Source organism: Pseudorasbora parva, chromosome 20 (assembly GCF_024679245.1).
Source record: "Pseudorasbora parva isolate DD20220531a chromosome 20, ASM2467924v1, whole genome shotgun sequence".
NCBI classification, from domain to species: domain Eukaryota; kingdom Metazoa; phylum Chordata; class Actinopteri; order Cypriniformes; family Gobionidae; genus Pseudorasbora; species Pseudorasbora parva.
This window is the reverse complement of record NC_090191.1, coordinates 21,407,889-21,423,463: the sequence shown is the minus strand read 5'-3', so window position 1 is coordinate 21,423,463 and position 15,575 is coordinate 21,407,889. Positions and strand designations below refer to the sequence as shown.

At 38.2% G+C, this 15,575-nt stretch overlaps 1 protein-coding gene across 1 annotated transcript in view; it reads left to right on the top strand.

The window, feature by feature from the left end:
• Nucleotides 1-15,575, top strand: part of lamb1b (laminin, beta 1b) — a 43,226-nt gene that overhangs the window by 520 nt on the left and 27,131 nt on the right. The window contains exons 2-13 of the mRNA XM_067427093.1: nt 705-877; nt 6,414-6,549; nt 8,815-8,888; nt 9,139-9,327; nt 9,926-9,989; nt 11,811-12,010; nt 12,080-12,200; nt 13,972-14,160; nt 14,629-14,805; nt 14,945-15,057; nt 15,133-15,212; nt 15,350-15,485. Coding sequence (XP_067283194.1) covers nt 705-877; nt 6,414-6,549; nt 8,815-8,888; nt 9,139-9,327; nt 9,926-9,989; nt 11,811-12,010; nt 12,080-12,200; nt 13,972-14,160; nt 14,629-14,805; nt 14,945-15,057; nt 15,133-15,212; nt 15,350-15,485 — 1,652 coding nt within the window. The remainder of the gene's footprint in view (nt 1-704; nt 878-6,413; nt 6,550-8,814; nt 8,889-9,138; nt 9,328-9,925; nt 9,990-11,810; nt 12,011-12,079; nt 12,201-13,971; nt 14,161-14,628; nt 14,806-14,944; nt 15,058-15,132; nt 15,213-15,349; nt 15,486-15,575) is intronic.

Below are 15,575 nucleotides of genomic sequence, written 5' to 3'. Positions count from 1 at the left end.
CATTTGTTATGAATGTATTTGTTAGTGTCTGTCTGTCAGGTTTAGTGTCTAAAGGTTTTTGTTCATCCCATCCGGTTTCCTGCATGCCGCATTTAACTCTCCATCAGGGCAATAAGCGTTCCCATGTGATATTCATTTCAATAATTAGGAACAGATTATACTGTAACCAGAAGCCAAAATGATTAACCATGTGCATAGTTCACACAATGTTTCAGTGATGTAATAGTTAACATATTTCAATTAAATAGAATATGAGTTACATAACATTCTCACTGTTGATCTTTGCAGGGGATTCCGGGGGTTAGTTGTCACAAGGTTTGAATTGCAGTAAGATTTTGAATACAAATACAAATGTTTAATTTCTGTAGCAGTGGATTTGTTTGGTTTGCTATTGGGCCATGTTGTCACATACCAATGCTTGTTCAATTATCTATCTATCTATCTATCTATCTATCTATCTATCTATCTATCTATCTATCTATCTATCTATCTATCTATCTATCTATCTATCTATCTATCTATCTATCTATCTATCTATCGCTACACTTTAATGTAAGTGACTATGTAAACTAAAAAAATAAATAAAATAAAAACATTCACTGAAGAAATATGTGACAACTGGCCTCAGTCTCCCCTATAAATATGCTTTCACTTTACTATTTTTTAGCACAACGTGATAAATAAATTCATTATGATTCCCCTAGCCATTGCTTTGCACGCCCTGGCACAATTACCTGATCACAATGACAAGTGTGCAGAAGGGAGCTGCTACCCCTCTACGGGTGATTTGTTGATAGGGAGAGCACATCGGCTTACGGCCTCCTCGACTTGCGGACTGGACGGACCGGAAACATTCTGCATCTTGAGCCATTTGCAGGTACTGCAACAAACATGTGCTTTTATAGCAATGCCATGTGCTATAAAAGTCAAGTCATATCCTATGATATGTGAAATTGGTTTAAATACAAAATTCTGATTCAAAAATATATTTTATATAATTAAAATGTCCTAATGCATTTCAGTAATGACAGTTTTTGGAGAATATTTGATTGATTTTTCATATAATTAATGTCACAATACATAAATTATTGAAATTTAATAATTCAGTAATTTAATTATTTTTATTTTTATTTATGCGCAATATAATTATAATGTGAAATTGATACACCCAGATTTTTTTATATAAATATGTTTGTCGTTTTTTTCACTTATTTTCTGTCTCTTGTACATGACATATACTTTTTTTGTATTATAATAAAATACATTGTTTTATTACAAGTGATTCACAATTGACAAAAAAATAAATAAATACAAAAGCAAAACATCCAAACGCATTGCAGTAATCACCATTTTGGGGTAAGGAAATCTGATTGTCATGAAATGAATGTCACAATAAAAATATAATTATTTTCTTTTATATATATTTTTATTTCACTTATTTTCTCCATGTCTTAAAGCTAAAACATCTGTGTGATTTGATCATAATATTTCTATATGTTGTTGGGTGGGAAAGGCAGCATTCGCTTTTTTCTTCCCACACTTATATTCACTGTCTGATAAACAATTGGATCTCTGTGTGAAGAGTATGTGGTGGGAGGATGAAGGACCCGGTCAGATGTTCCAGACCCCTTTAGGCCACTGTTTTGTCCTTTACACTATCTCTGTGGCCCTCAGAATAAAAGTCTGACTGTAAATGCCAACAAGTTCTTGTGATCTGAACTGTGTGCAGATAGGATTTGGAACGGAACAGTCCAACACATCTACCACATGCAGTTTTGATTATCTGGATTTGTAGATGTGAGATACTATCAAACCTTAAAGGAATAGTTTACACAAAACTGAAAATTCGCCTCAACTTTATTCCTAATTCTTATGTCTTTCTTTCTATATGTGGAGCTCTGATGTTTTGCTCTTGTGGCTCTTTTCCTTATTGTAAAAATAACAAGTATCCTTTAAAGTATCACTAATTAGTTCATGGGTTCATGCGACTTGCAAAAAGAGCACCAATGGCATTGGACATAATTGTGAATAATATTTCAGAGCTTCAGTGAGAGGGAATATCATCAGTATCAATATTACAGAAAAAATCAGACACAGTTGAATGACTTTATAAGACTACATACAATAGAGCACATTAAATAGTAAATAAGCCTGGTTTCCCTGGCAGGGTTTAGATTAAGCCAGGATTACTCCTTAGTTCAATTAGGACATTTAAGTAGCTTTTATAAACTTGGTTATCTTATTGCGAAGTGTCTGTTCACACCAAGTGCAAATAGTGTGCCTTGTTGGCAAGTGCTGTTTGCACTAGCTCTGCATAACAATCTCTGGTTGGGACAAAGAATATAAAAAATGCATGTATTTTAACGTCTTCAGTGGTGCAATCAGTAAAGTGTCAGGCTTAAGGATCTTTTTTTTGAAACGATCAACCCGTGTTCGAATCTGCCTTTTACAGAGCTCGCTCTTATCCCTTTTTTAATCACATATCACATTGGAAAAGCATTTACAGTGAGGAAAATAAGTATTTGAACACGCTGCTATTTTGCAAGTTCTCCCACTTAGAAATCATGGAGGGGTCTGAAATTGTCATCGTGAGTGCATGTCCACTGTAAGAGACATAATCTAAATAAAAAAATCCAGAAATCACAATGTATGATTTTTTTAAACTATCTATTTGTATGATACAGCTGCAAATAAGTATTTGAACAGTCAATGTTAATATTTGGTACAGGAGCCTTTGTTTGTAATTACAGAGGTCAAACGTTTCCTGTAGTTTTTCAGCAGGTTTGCACACACTGCAGGAGGGATTTTGGCCCACTCCTCCACACAGATCTTCTCTAGATCAGTCAGGTTTCTGGCCTGTCGCTGAGAAACACAGAGTTTGAGCTCCCTCCAAAGATTCTCTATTGGGTTTAGGTCTGGAGACTGGCTAGGCCACACCAGAACCTTGATATGCTTCTTACAGAGCCACTCCTTGGTTATCCCGGCTGTGTGCTTCGGGTCATTGTCATGTTGGAAGACCTAGCCTCAACCCATCTTCAATGCTCTAACTTAGGAAACATTTAACATTTTAACATTTAATCATTCAGCAGACGCTTTTATCCAAAGCGACTTACAAAAAAGGGTAGAGCAATAGAAGCAATGAAACAAACAAGGCCAACAACCTGTAAGAGCTGTAAGAAATCTCAATTAATTAGCACAGTACACAACTTTTTATTTTTTTATTTTTTTATAGCCAGCTACAACAAATACTCACGTACGGAAAATACAAAACACTGGATTTTGATAGCTATGATAACAACCCATTAGGACTAAGGCTGATGCCCCAACTGTTGTCGTTAATGCGGATTCAGTGGCCCAATGGGTTGGTTTTGTATGGCATTCTAGCTAAACGCGCAGCAATAGCCATCGACAGCAAAAACTCACGTACGCAAAATACAGAACACTGGATTTTGGTAGCTATGATAACTATGTAACATACCCGCCTGAAGGCACAAATCCGGATGAGAGACGTAGATATGATCAGTAAGTGCTATTCTGTATTGGTCAAGTGCAATAGGATAAGTGCAATTGGAAAAGATGTGTCTTAAGATGTTTTTTAAAAATGGCTACAGACTCGGCAGCACGATCGGCAGGTCATTCCACCAGGTGGGAACGGTCCAGAAAAAAAAGGGAAGGAGGTTGTTCCCCAAAATCTCGCAATACATGGCCCCGGCCATCCTTTCCTTAATACAGTCCAGTCACCCTGTCCCATGTGCAGAAAAACACCCCCAAAGCATGATGCTACCACCCCCATGCTTCACAATAGAGATGGCTCATCATTCTTCTTCCTCCAAACACGTTTAATGGAATTATGACCAAAAAGTTCTATTTTGGTCTCATCTGACCACATGACTTTCTCCCATGCCTGCTCTGGATCTTCCAAATGGTCATTGGCAAACTTAAGAGGGGCCTGGGCATGTGCTGGTTTAAGCAAGGAAACCTTCCGTGCCATGCATGATTTCAAACCATGATGTCTTAGTCTATCGTTTCCAACAGTAACCTTGGAAACGGTGGTCCCAGCTCTTTTCATTGTGAACGGTGTCATTGACCAGCTCCTCCCGTGTAGTTCTGGGCTGATTTCTCACCTTTCTTAAGATCATTGAGACCCCATGAGGTGAGATCTTGCATGGAGCCCCAGTCCAAGGGACACTGACAGTCATGTTTAGCTTCTTCCATTTTGTAATGATTGCTCCAACAGTGGAACTTTTTTCACCAAGCTGCTTGGCAGTTTCCCTGTAGCCCTTTCCAGCCTTGTGGATGTGTACAATTTTGTCTCTAGTATCTTTGCATCTGTTGCATCCTGTTAAGGTAAAATAATATTCAGGTGCAAATAGTATGTATCTGACAAAATAAAGTACAAACCTGATTCCAAAAAAGTTGGGACACTGTACAAAATGTGACTAAAAACAGAATGCAATGATGTTGAAGTTTGTTGAAGGTCAAATTTCGATATTTTATTCAGTATACAACATAGATGACATATCAAATGTTTAAACTGAGAAAATTTATAATTTTACGGGAAAAATAAGCTGATTTTAAATTTCATGCCATCAACACATCTCAAAAATGTTTTGACAAGGCCATGTTTACCACTGTGTGGCATCCCCACTTTTTATAACAGTCTGCAGACATCTGGGGACTGAGGAGACAAGTTGCTCAAGTTTAGGAATAGGAATGTTGTCCCATTCTTGGCTAATACAGCCTTCTAGTTGCTCAACTGTCTTAGGTCTTCTTTGTCGCATCTTCTTCTTTATTGTGCTCTAAATGTTTTCTATGGGTGAAAGATCTGGACTCCAGGATGGCCATTTTAGTACCCGGATCCTTCTTCCACGCAGCCATAATGTTGTAACTGATGCAGTATGTGGTCTGGCATTGTCATGTTGGAAAATGCAAGGTCTTCCCTGAAAGAGATGACGTCTGGATGGGAGCATATGTTGTACTAGAACTTGGATATACCTTTCAGCATTGATGGTACCTTTCCAGATTTGTAAGCTGCCTATGCCCCACGTACTCATGCAACCCCATACCATCAGAGAGGCAGGCTTCTGAACTGAGTGCTGATAACAACTTGATTGCCCTTGTCCTCTTTAGTCCAGATGACATGGAATCCCAATTTTCCAAAAATAACTTCAAAGTTTGATTCGTCTGACCACACAACAGTTTTCCACTTTGCCTCAGTCCATTTTAAATGAGCCTTGGCCAAGAGAAAACACCTGCACTTCTGGATCATGTTTAGATATGGCTTCTTTTTTGACCTATATAGTTTTAGACAGCAATGGGGAATTGCACGGTGCATTGTGTTTACCGGCAATGTTTTCTGGATGTATTGTCTGTCTAAGGGCCCGAAGATCACGGGCATCCAGTATGGTTTTCCGGCCTTGACCCTTACGCACAGAGATTGTTCCAGATTCTCTGAATATTTGGAAGATATTATGCACTGTAGATGATAACCTCAAACTCTTTGCAATTTTCTTTCTGATATTGCTCCACTATTTTTTGACAAAGCACTGGGAATTTAGTGATCCTCTGCCCATCTTGACTTCTGAGAGACACTGCCACTCTGAGAGGATCTTTTTATTGACCAAATAAGTTGCAAATTAGTCCTCCATCTGTTCCTTGTATGTACATTTAAATTTTCTGGCCTTTTATTGTTACCTGTCCAAAAAAATTTGAAACTCACTTTCAACATTTGATATGTTATCTATATTCTACTGTGAATCTAGATAACATATACTGTACTATCACTATTTTCACTTAGTATGCTATTTCACTTAGTAAATAGCATCTACGGCTATTTGCACTTAGTGTAAATAACAATTATTGCTGAGAAAATAGGCTGCTTTCACTAGTGCAAATAGCCACTGGTTATATATAAACAGGTTTTATAAACCTTATCTTGAGACAAAACAATGTCATTGACATGTTGTAAGATATGTCAGCCCAAGTTACTTTTCGTTGAAACAGCTCAAGCATTTTAGTCTGGGATTAGGCTTAAAGCCTGGTCTGTGATCCAGGGGTAGTCATTTAGACTACTTTTATAGTGTGTTTTGTCCATTTTAGAGTTCTGCAGCACCAATACCTATTCACTTTCATTGCATGAAAAGAAAACGACGAATAAATTATGAGAATTTTTGTTTTGCTTGACCAAGTAGATTTAGCCTGTGTGAGTTTTTCTGTTTATACAACTATACATGCGTTTATATTGGTGAGTCATGTGCAAGAGAGGGTGATAAAAACAGGTGCATATCCAGAACATCTGGATTCCTGCTGTCGGCATGAATGTGTTTTTCATTCCGCCAACCCCCAAAAGACTCTATACTGTATGTCTCACATGCTCCACTAACATCTGCATCTCGATCTCTGTCTACTGTCAGGGCGAGAAGAGCTGTTTTACATGCGATTCCCGACGAATGTACAATGAGTTCACCCACCCCAACAGCCACACCATTGAGAACGTGGTGACAGCATTCACTCCTAACCGGCTCAAAACCTGGTGGCAGTCTGAGAATGGTGAGTTCTCACTCAATAACAACCATGCCAAATGATCTAATCAGTATTTCAGTTCTTTCTCCTAGACAGATTTCTCAGATTTTCATTTGCCTCCTCTTTTAGACTCTTTTAGAAGTGATTTCAACGATGTCTCAAACTAAGCTAAGATTTATGAAGGTAGCTGCATTCAGAAGTTAGATCTCATATATGAACCCAAATATTCCTCATGAGCTTTGCTATTCACATTTTTATAGCTCTGTATTCTGACTGTATGCTGGCAGTTGTCTCATTTGTGTGTATTTCTTTATCAGGAATGTTTGGAGAAAACACCTGAGAACAAGTTGAAACTTTAAGGGATAGTTCAACCAAAAATCTATCTCTATATTTTGAGCAATGTCTCAGTGTTTTTTAACATAAAATCAGTGGTTGCCCAAATAGTTTGCTTTTCCAACATTCTTCCAAGATTTTACAATTAAGTTACCAAAATCTATTCTTTTGTCATCCAAAGACGAAAGAAATTCATAAAGATTTGGAATGACAGGGTGTGGAAAGGACCATCCATTTTTGAGTGAATCATTCCTTTAAATGACATGTAAATGACACTTCCAAGTCTCCTATCAAAGAGTAATAATAGCACTCAAAATATTCTGAAAACTATACACATTTATGTTTCGCAATTCTCATATCATCCCAAAAGAACACTGTGTCTCATGGCAGAAATTTGGATAGACAAATAGAGAGGGGATGGAAAAAGAAATAGTTCCGCTCAGCAGAAGTGCTGACAGGAAGTAGTGGGAATGAGAAAGTGAGAGCTGGGATGAATGCAGCCGCTGGGCGTGGGAAACAGCTGGCCTGCTCTCTCCCTAGCGAATGGCTCCACAGCAGTCACGCTACCAGACTCAATCCACGGGTGTGGCGCGGCATCACTAATTCAGGGAATTTATGACTTTGGATGCTTTATTTGGCATAGTGCTGTCTTTTGTTACACCCTAGTTCCCTGTAAATGTCGAAAGAAGATAAACATTTTCAATAATTTTTTTAAATATGTTCATTATGATTAAAAAAAGCACTATGTATTCAGATGGATGTCAACAGTGGCAATAGTTTGCATATGTCCACTTATAATGTTATTCAAGGATACTTAGATAATTTTTTCCAATATATGACTAATAAAATTAAACAGACTCTTTTTTGCTACTGTATCTCTAAGAATACAATATGTAGATTACCTCCTTGTATGGAGCTCTAAAGTGACATGGTAATACTTGTGCAAACGTTGGGCCCTATTTTAATGATCTGAGCCCACGGTCTGAAGTGCATGGCGCATTTGCACTTAGGGCGTGTCCGAAACCACTTTTGCTAGTTTAATGACAGATAAATAGAATGGTCCAAAAGGGTTGTCCCAGTCTCTTTAATATTCATGGATTTGTTTTGGGCATAATGTGTAATAAAACAATCATCTCCCATTTCCGTTAAAAGACAGTTGCGCTCACGCCATGGCGGATTCGCTATTTACATGGCGGAATTTGCAAGCAGAAAGACCGAATGGCCCCATGTGTTCCTCACAAAATGTTTGTTCGATACCAAACTTTTTGCATTCCCTACAAAACTTTGAATTGGCTTGCAAAAGTGCTGTAATTTAAATTATATAAGGTGGGACGAAAAACGTTATCGTTTTTTGTGAACGAATGCCAAGTTTCTCAGGGGAAAGCTAGAATGTGAACGTTTTAAGAGAGAATGTAACAGAACTGAATAAAGCAAAACTACATCCGCCATGGTGTGATTGTCATGTGACCTACAGCGTCATTTGGGTTGCCAGTGTCTATTGGATGCACACTTCTGAATCTCGGCAGAAGTAATAGGTCATTTTGCCTGCTGTTACTACAAATAATACTACAAATTTTGACATGCGACTAATTTCATGTAATTTTTTGCACCTACTGTATACTAGGGAAACAAACATATCCGGGGGCAAGAATGGTCTCTTTGGAAACAAACCTACAGTGTGTTTACATAAGACAGTGAACTCTTTTGTTTCAGAAGATCAAGGACATTTTATTTTTCCCATGAAACAACCCACAGTCTTTGATATTTTGAGTGAGGAAACTATTTATACCAGATTCCTTGGAGTGAACAAATATTTAACCTATTACTATGGTTTTTTAAAACTGTATTTAAAGTATTTTTCTTAGAGCCAATAGTCTTGTGGGCAGCGCTCTAGCATGTAGCACAGTTGCACCTCATTTATTTCTTTCCTCACTCATTTATCCATTCCCATCCAACCAGGGGTTGAAAATGTGACCATTCAGCTGGATTTGGAGGCAGAATTCCACTTCACACACCTCATCATGACCTTTAAGGTGAGATAGACACTCTCTCACACACATAAACACAGAACCAGAACACAGTCTTGTGGAATGTAGAACATATGTGTAGATATGTTTGAAGTGCTTCTCTTCAAGTTCAGGGCTGTGTTTCCCAAAGCATCATAGAAACCTTTGGTACCAGTTGTGTCTAAAATCTACTTCACCTTTTTTGCTTTTGAGAAACGTTTGCTTTTTTTCAGGATCCGATTCTCAGCAAATGTAAACTTTTTGCTTTTTTCCACAGACCTTTCGGCCCGCAGCCATGCTGATTGAACGTTCTGCAGATTTTGGGCAGAGCTGGGAGGTGTATCGTTACTACGCTTATAACTGCTCTGAATCCTTTCCACACATCCCTCGTGGACCAATCAAAAAAGTGGATGATGTCATTTGTGACAGCCGCTATTCTGGCATTGAGCCATCAACAGAAGGAGAGGTGTGTGATATGCATGCATATAGACAAATATTCATATAAATACAAAGTTCTGTCATGAAACTCTAGGTGGCGCAAGGCTAATAGGTCCTCAAACTGCTTGCAATCACATCGTTCTCTATAGGGCCCTGCTAATTGGTTCCTGCTGTATCAGTAGCCAATGAGCTCACCGCTTAACCTTCAAATACTTAGTTAGCATTTGACTTAGCAGTTGTAGCACTCTTTCAGAAACCCTCCACCTTCCCCAGCTCCACCTGTATAAATCTGTTATGGGTAATTCATGTATACTATATTGTACAGCAGCAGCTAACGCGTATGTATTGTTGGCAGTCGCAATAACCAACAGCATCAGCAGCAGGGTATATTTATTCCGCCAAGACCAAATATCAACATTTTCATACCCATTACCATGCCAAACACTCTAAGAGTTGTCATGACAGAAGTGCTATATTATATTGAATAATATTAAATATATATATATATATATATATATATATATATATATATATATATATATATATATATATATATATATATATATATATATATATATATATATATATAAATTCCTGAGTCACTGCTCTTGTTTACTTGTGAACAGGTCATTTTTAGGGTACTCGATCCTGCATTTAAGATTCCTGACCCATACAACCCACATACTCAGAGTAAGTAAATAGCACATCATCACGGCAAATGTCTTGACCAATAGAAAGCTTTTGGGTGCTATTGGTGCCTGGCACTGAAAATTCTTTTTTGTATCATTGTATTTTACATTTTCTCACAACTGTTTTTTACCATTTCAATCCCAAAGTACCAGGGAATATGGACACAATCCCCATATACATTTGGGGCTAATATGGGTCCCCTACCCAATATTCAGTATCCTTATTAGTCGTCTACAAAATAGGAGTTTTCATTTGCCAATTTTATGAACTGTTATCTATAGACTTAAAAAATGTCCAACAATTATTTTTTGGACTCTACAATAATAACTCATGTAACCCCTAAGGCAGTTGGTCCCAATCCTGGTCCTGGAGAACCTCAACACTGGAATTTTATTTTATGTCACTCTTATCTAACACGCATATATTTGAGGTCTTGCAGCTTACTGTTTGAGTAGGTACTATTTTTAAATTTGTATTTTCTTTACAACTGTTAAAGAAGAATGTTCTATATGGTATGAATGTTTGTAGTAGGAATGAAAGTACTGGGTCCCTCATGTTGTTGCTGTTATGTGCATCGCTTCACTTCTAATCATAAATCCCTCCCGTGGCCTCATGGGATCGTAAAGTGTCTGAATGCATTTTGGACATACTACTCTTTTGGCATACTGTTTTTTTTTTTACATACTTCATAGTAAGGAAGTATTCGATTTCAGACGTAGCATTGGAGCTTGTACTTAATGAGCTGATGAAGTTGAGTCAGGTGTGTTTGTTTAGGGAGACATCTAAAATGTGCAGTGCCAGGACAAGGATTGGGAACCGCTGAGCCATAGGGACATGGTGATGGAAAAATATGAGATTGGTGGAAAAATATATTATTGTTTTCCCATCACCATTAGGGGCTCCGTATAGAACAATAAATTGGTATATTTAATTTATGTTGGAATAATTTAATTTAATTGGGCAACTAACTAAATTTGATCAGTTTTTCAATGTGCTTTGCTTTCTGCAAATAAACAGTATACTATACATTTTCCTGTAGCAGTGTTGAATTCTTGAGCTTTTCTAGGCTAATGTACAGTAACTGTGAACATAATGAAATACTGCGGGAAATTACATAACAGGGTTGAACACAAGGTCAAAGAAAAATTCAATGATTAACAGGAAAATGCTTTAAAGGGTTACTGCATCAGTAGAAATTTAGTACTATATTCGAATGATTGGGATCCCCCCCCCCCCCCCATATAGCCCCGAGACGAGAGATTTATGTATTTTATTTATGAAAAAAAATCTCTGATGATGCAAATATTGTCATTATTGTTTGGCCAAAGGCTAGAGACTACAGAGAGGAGCTAGTTCCGCATGTTTTTTTAACCTGTCCATGGAGGGTTGGATCTCACTCACTCACAGCTCGGCTCGGGCAGCTGCGGGCATTCATGTTAATGGAGTGTAGCGTTGCAAAGTCAGTGTTTCAATATTTCAAATAAATTCCTGTGAAAGTTAAGCTTCCAAAGGCATGAACTGAAAACAGGCCAGACTGAACATCATATGCCGCACTTGCACTTACCTCAGCTCTTCGCTCTCGTAATGAATGTAATCTGACTCCTGCTGTGTTTGTGCTGTGACACTCGCTCGGCTCACTCACATTATATTGAACAGACACGTTCAGTTTTTAATTGTAGTGTCTGTTCTCTAACTGAAGTAATTGATTTTATTATTATGAAAATGAACACAACGCTAGGGGTGGTGGTTGAAACTGTTGCTAGTGTATATTTGTTTTGTCTGACTATTGATGAATCATTGCGTGTCTGTTTGTTCATACAGACCTAATGAAGATCACAAATCTGCGTGTGCGGATGGAAAAGTTGCACACTTTAGGTGATAATCTGATTGATGGCCGAGAGGATGTGAGAGATAAATACTATTACGCTCTCTATGACATGGTCGTCCGTGGCAACTGTTTCTGCTACGGCCACGCTTCCAAGTGTGCACCAGTCGGCAACGAGGCAGGGGTTGAGGGCATGGTAAGTGTATGCAACAACAACAATCAAAAAACAATCGGTCACACTGCTCACCTATATGTATGTGTGCAGGTTCACGGTCATTGCATGTGTAATCACCACACAACTGGACTCAACTGTGAGGAGTGTAAGGACTTTTACCAAGATCTGCCCTGGAGACCAGCAGTGGGCCGAGAGACAAACGCATGCAAAAGTATGACAAACAGCCCACAGTTACACAATATTATATAATATTAATTATTATATTATATGTATTATATTATATTATATTATATTATATTATATTATATTATATTATATTATATTATATTATTAATTACGCTACGTTACGTTACGTTATGTTACGTTACATTACGTTACATTATATTAATTACGGTATATTTCAGTGGGGCAAAAAAGTATTTAGTCAGCCACCAATTGTGCAAGTTCTCCCACTTAAAAAGATGAGAGAGGCCTCTCATTTTTATCATAGGATAACAGAAAATCACAGAAAATCACATTTTGATGTGTCACACACATTTTGAATCAAACTGATTTTTAAAGAATTTATTTGCAAATTATTGTGGAAAATAAGTATTTGTTCACCTACACAAAAAGCAAGATTAATGGCTCACAGACCTGTAACTTCTTCTTTAAGAGGCTCCTCTATCCTCCACTCATTACCTGTATTAATGGCACGTGTTTGAACTCGTTATCAGTATAAAAGAGACCTGTCTACAACCTCAAACAGTCAGACTCCAAACGCCACTATGGCCAAGACCAAAGAGCTGTCAAAGGACACCCGAAACTAAATTGTAGACCTGCACCAGGCTGGGAAGACTGAATCTGCAATAGGTAAGCAGCTTGGTGTAAAGAAATCAACTGTGGGAGCAATTATTAGAACATGGATGACATACAAGACCACTGATAATCTCCCTCGATCTGGGGCTCCACGCAAGATCTCACCCCGTGGGGTCAAAATAATCACGAGAACGGTGAACAAAAATCCCAGAACCACACGGGGGGACCTAGTGAATGACCTGCAGAGAGTTGGGACCAAAATAACAAAGGCTCCCATCAGTAACACACTACGCCACCAGGGACTCAAATCCTGCAGTGCAAGAAATGTCTTCCTGCTTAAGCCAGTACATGTCAGGACCCATCTGAAGTTTGCTAGAGAGCATTTGGATGATCCAGAAGAGAATTGGGATACTTTCATATGGTCAGATGAAACCAAAATAGAACTTTTTGGTAAAAACTCGTCGTGTTTGGAGGAGAAAGAATGCTGAGTTGCACCATACCTACTGTGAAGCATGTGGGTGGAAACATCATGCTTTGGGGCTGTTTTTCTGCAAAGGGACCAGGACAAATGATCCATATGAATCATGATGAAACGTGGCTGGATCTTTCAGCATGGCAATGATCCCAAACACACCGTGCGGGCAACTAAGGAGTGGCTTCGTAAGAAGCATTTCAAAGTCCTGGAGTGGCCTAGCCAGTCTCCAGATCTCAACCCCATAGAAAATCTTTGGATGGAGTTGAAAATCTGTGTTGCCCAGCAACAGCCCCAAAACATCACTGCTCTAGAGAATATCTGCATTGAGTAATGGGCCAAACTACAAGCAACAGTGTGTAAAAACCTAGTGGCGACTTACAGAAAACGTTTGACCTCTGTCATTGCCAACAAAGTGTATATAACAAAATATTGAGATTTTTGTTATTAACCAAATACTTATTTTCCACCATAATTTGCAAAAAAATTCTTTAAAAATCAGACTGAGATTTTCTGGATTTTTTTTTCTCATTCTGTCTTTCATAGTTGAAGTGTACCTATGATGAAAATTACAGGCCTCTTTCATATTTTTAAGTGGGAGAACTTGCACAATTAGTGACTAAATACTTTTTTGCCCCACGGTATATGCCTTAGTCAGGCACCTTATTGAATATTATTCATTAATCTGGTGTTTTTTTTCTTATTCTCTCAGGATGTGAGTGTAATCATCACTCATATTCCTGTCACTTTGACATGGCGATGTATCTGTCAACGGGAAACAGGAGTGGAGGAGTATGTGATGACTGTCAGCACAACACACAGGGCCAATGGTGTGAGAACTGCAAACCCTTCTACTACAAGCACCCTGACAGAGACATCAGAGACCCCAGGATCTGCGAGCGTAAGTGTGTTTAATGCTTTCAAAATAGAGACAATTAGTTTTGTTGCTATGCAGAAAGGATGCTGTAAAGTGTTATTATGCATATATATTTGAATAATTAAACTCAAATTCAATTAATGATTAATTAAATTAAATTGAACTGTGTAATTTATGTGTTTCTGTTTGGTGAAAAGGGTTTTACCAAGTACATGTTCTTTTTTGATTCCATCAGATTTGAGGGACAAGTTTAGAGTTTATGTCAAGTTTAGGCTAATAACCAGGGTTAGATGCTTTACATCAGTGTTATTCACATATCCAGATATCGTTTTAGGAATAACTTATGGGTAGGGTTAGGTTTAGGGGCAGGGATAGTATTAGGACAAAATTTTCAGAAAGGAATGTTGTTCCGGGATCAACTAAATATGTTGATTCAAGAAAATGTCTTGGGAAATGGGTGACTTGGTAAATTCTGTTTCTGTTTGTGTTTAGCCTGTGACTGTGACCCACATGGTTCTCTGAACGGAGGCTTATGTGACAGCGCTACGGATGTTCTAAGAGATATGATTGCTGGCCAGTGTCGCTGCAAATCTAACGTGGAGGGACAGCGTTGTGACCACTGTAAAAAGGGACACTATGGCCTCAGTGACGACCCATTAGGCTGTCGATGTACATAAACATACACACAACTTATACACACAAACTGCTTGTTTCATGTTCTTTCAAGGCTTTGACCTCTGAAAGACTTCCTGTTTTCTGAAGTCACTGTGTATGACCATGTTTTTCTTTCTTTTGTGTGTGGACCCAGCATGCAGCTGTAATCCTCAAGGCACACTCTCCGGAGGAAGTCCCTGTGATATTCAGACAGGAAGCTGTTTCTGCAAACGTCTTGTTACTGGACGAAATTGCGGCCAGTGTCTGGTAAGAGTGTTATATGTATGTGTGTTTTGGGTTTTTTTTTTTTTTGTGCTTGTGTATAACAGTTTTCCCTTTCAGCCTCAGCACTGGGGTCTCAGTAATGACATGGATGGCTGCAGACCATGTGACTGTGACATAGGCGGGGCTTTGAATAATAAGTAAGTAGGCCTACCCATATTAGCTTTGTTTCAAAATAATGAATTATCATGTAATTTAATTTAAATGTTTTTTTATTTCAAATGAATTTATCCAGGCCAATATAAATATTCTTGCATATATTTTGTTTGCTGTGTAGCTGTTCTCAGGAGACAGGGCAGTGCGCTTGTAAGAAGCATATGTTTGGTAGGCGTTGTGACCAAGTGCATTCTGGGTACTACTTTGCAGCACTGGATCACTACATTTATGAAGCTGAAGATGCTTCCTTTGGATCGGTAAGTGTCATCTAGGAACACTGGCCTAATTGGCCTAAACCACTTTCACTGGCCTAAAAATTGGTACTAGTTTACATTGAGGTCCATTAG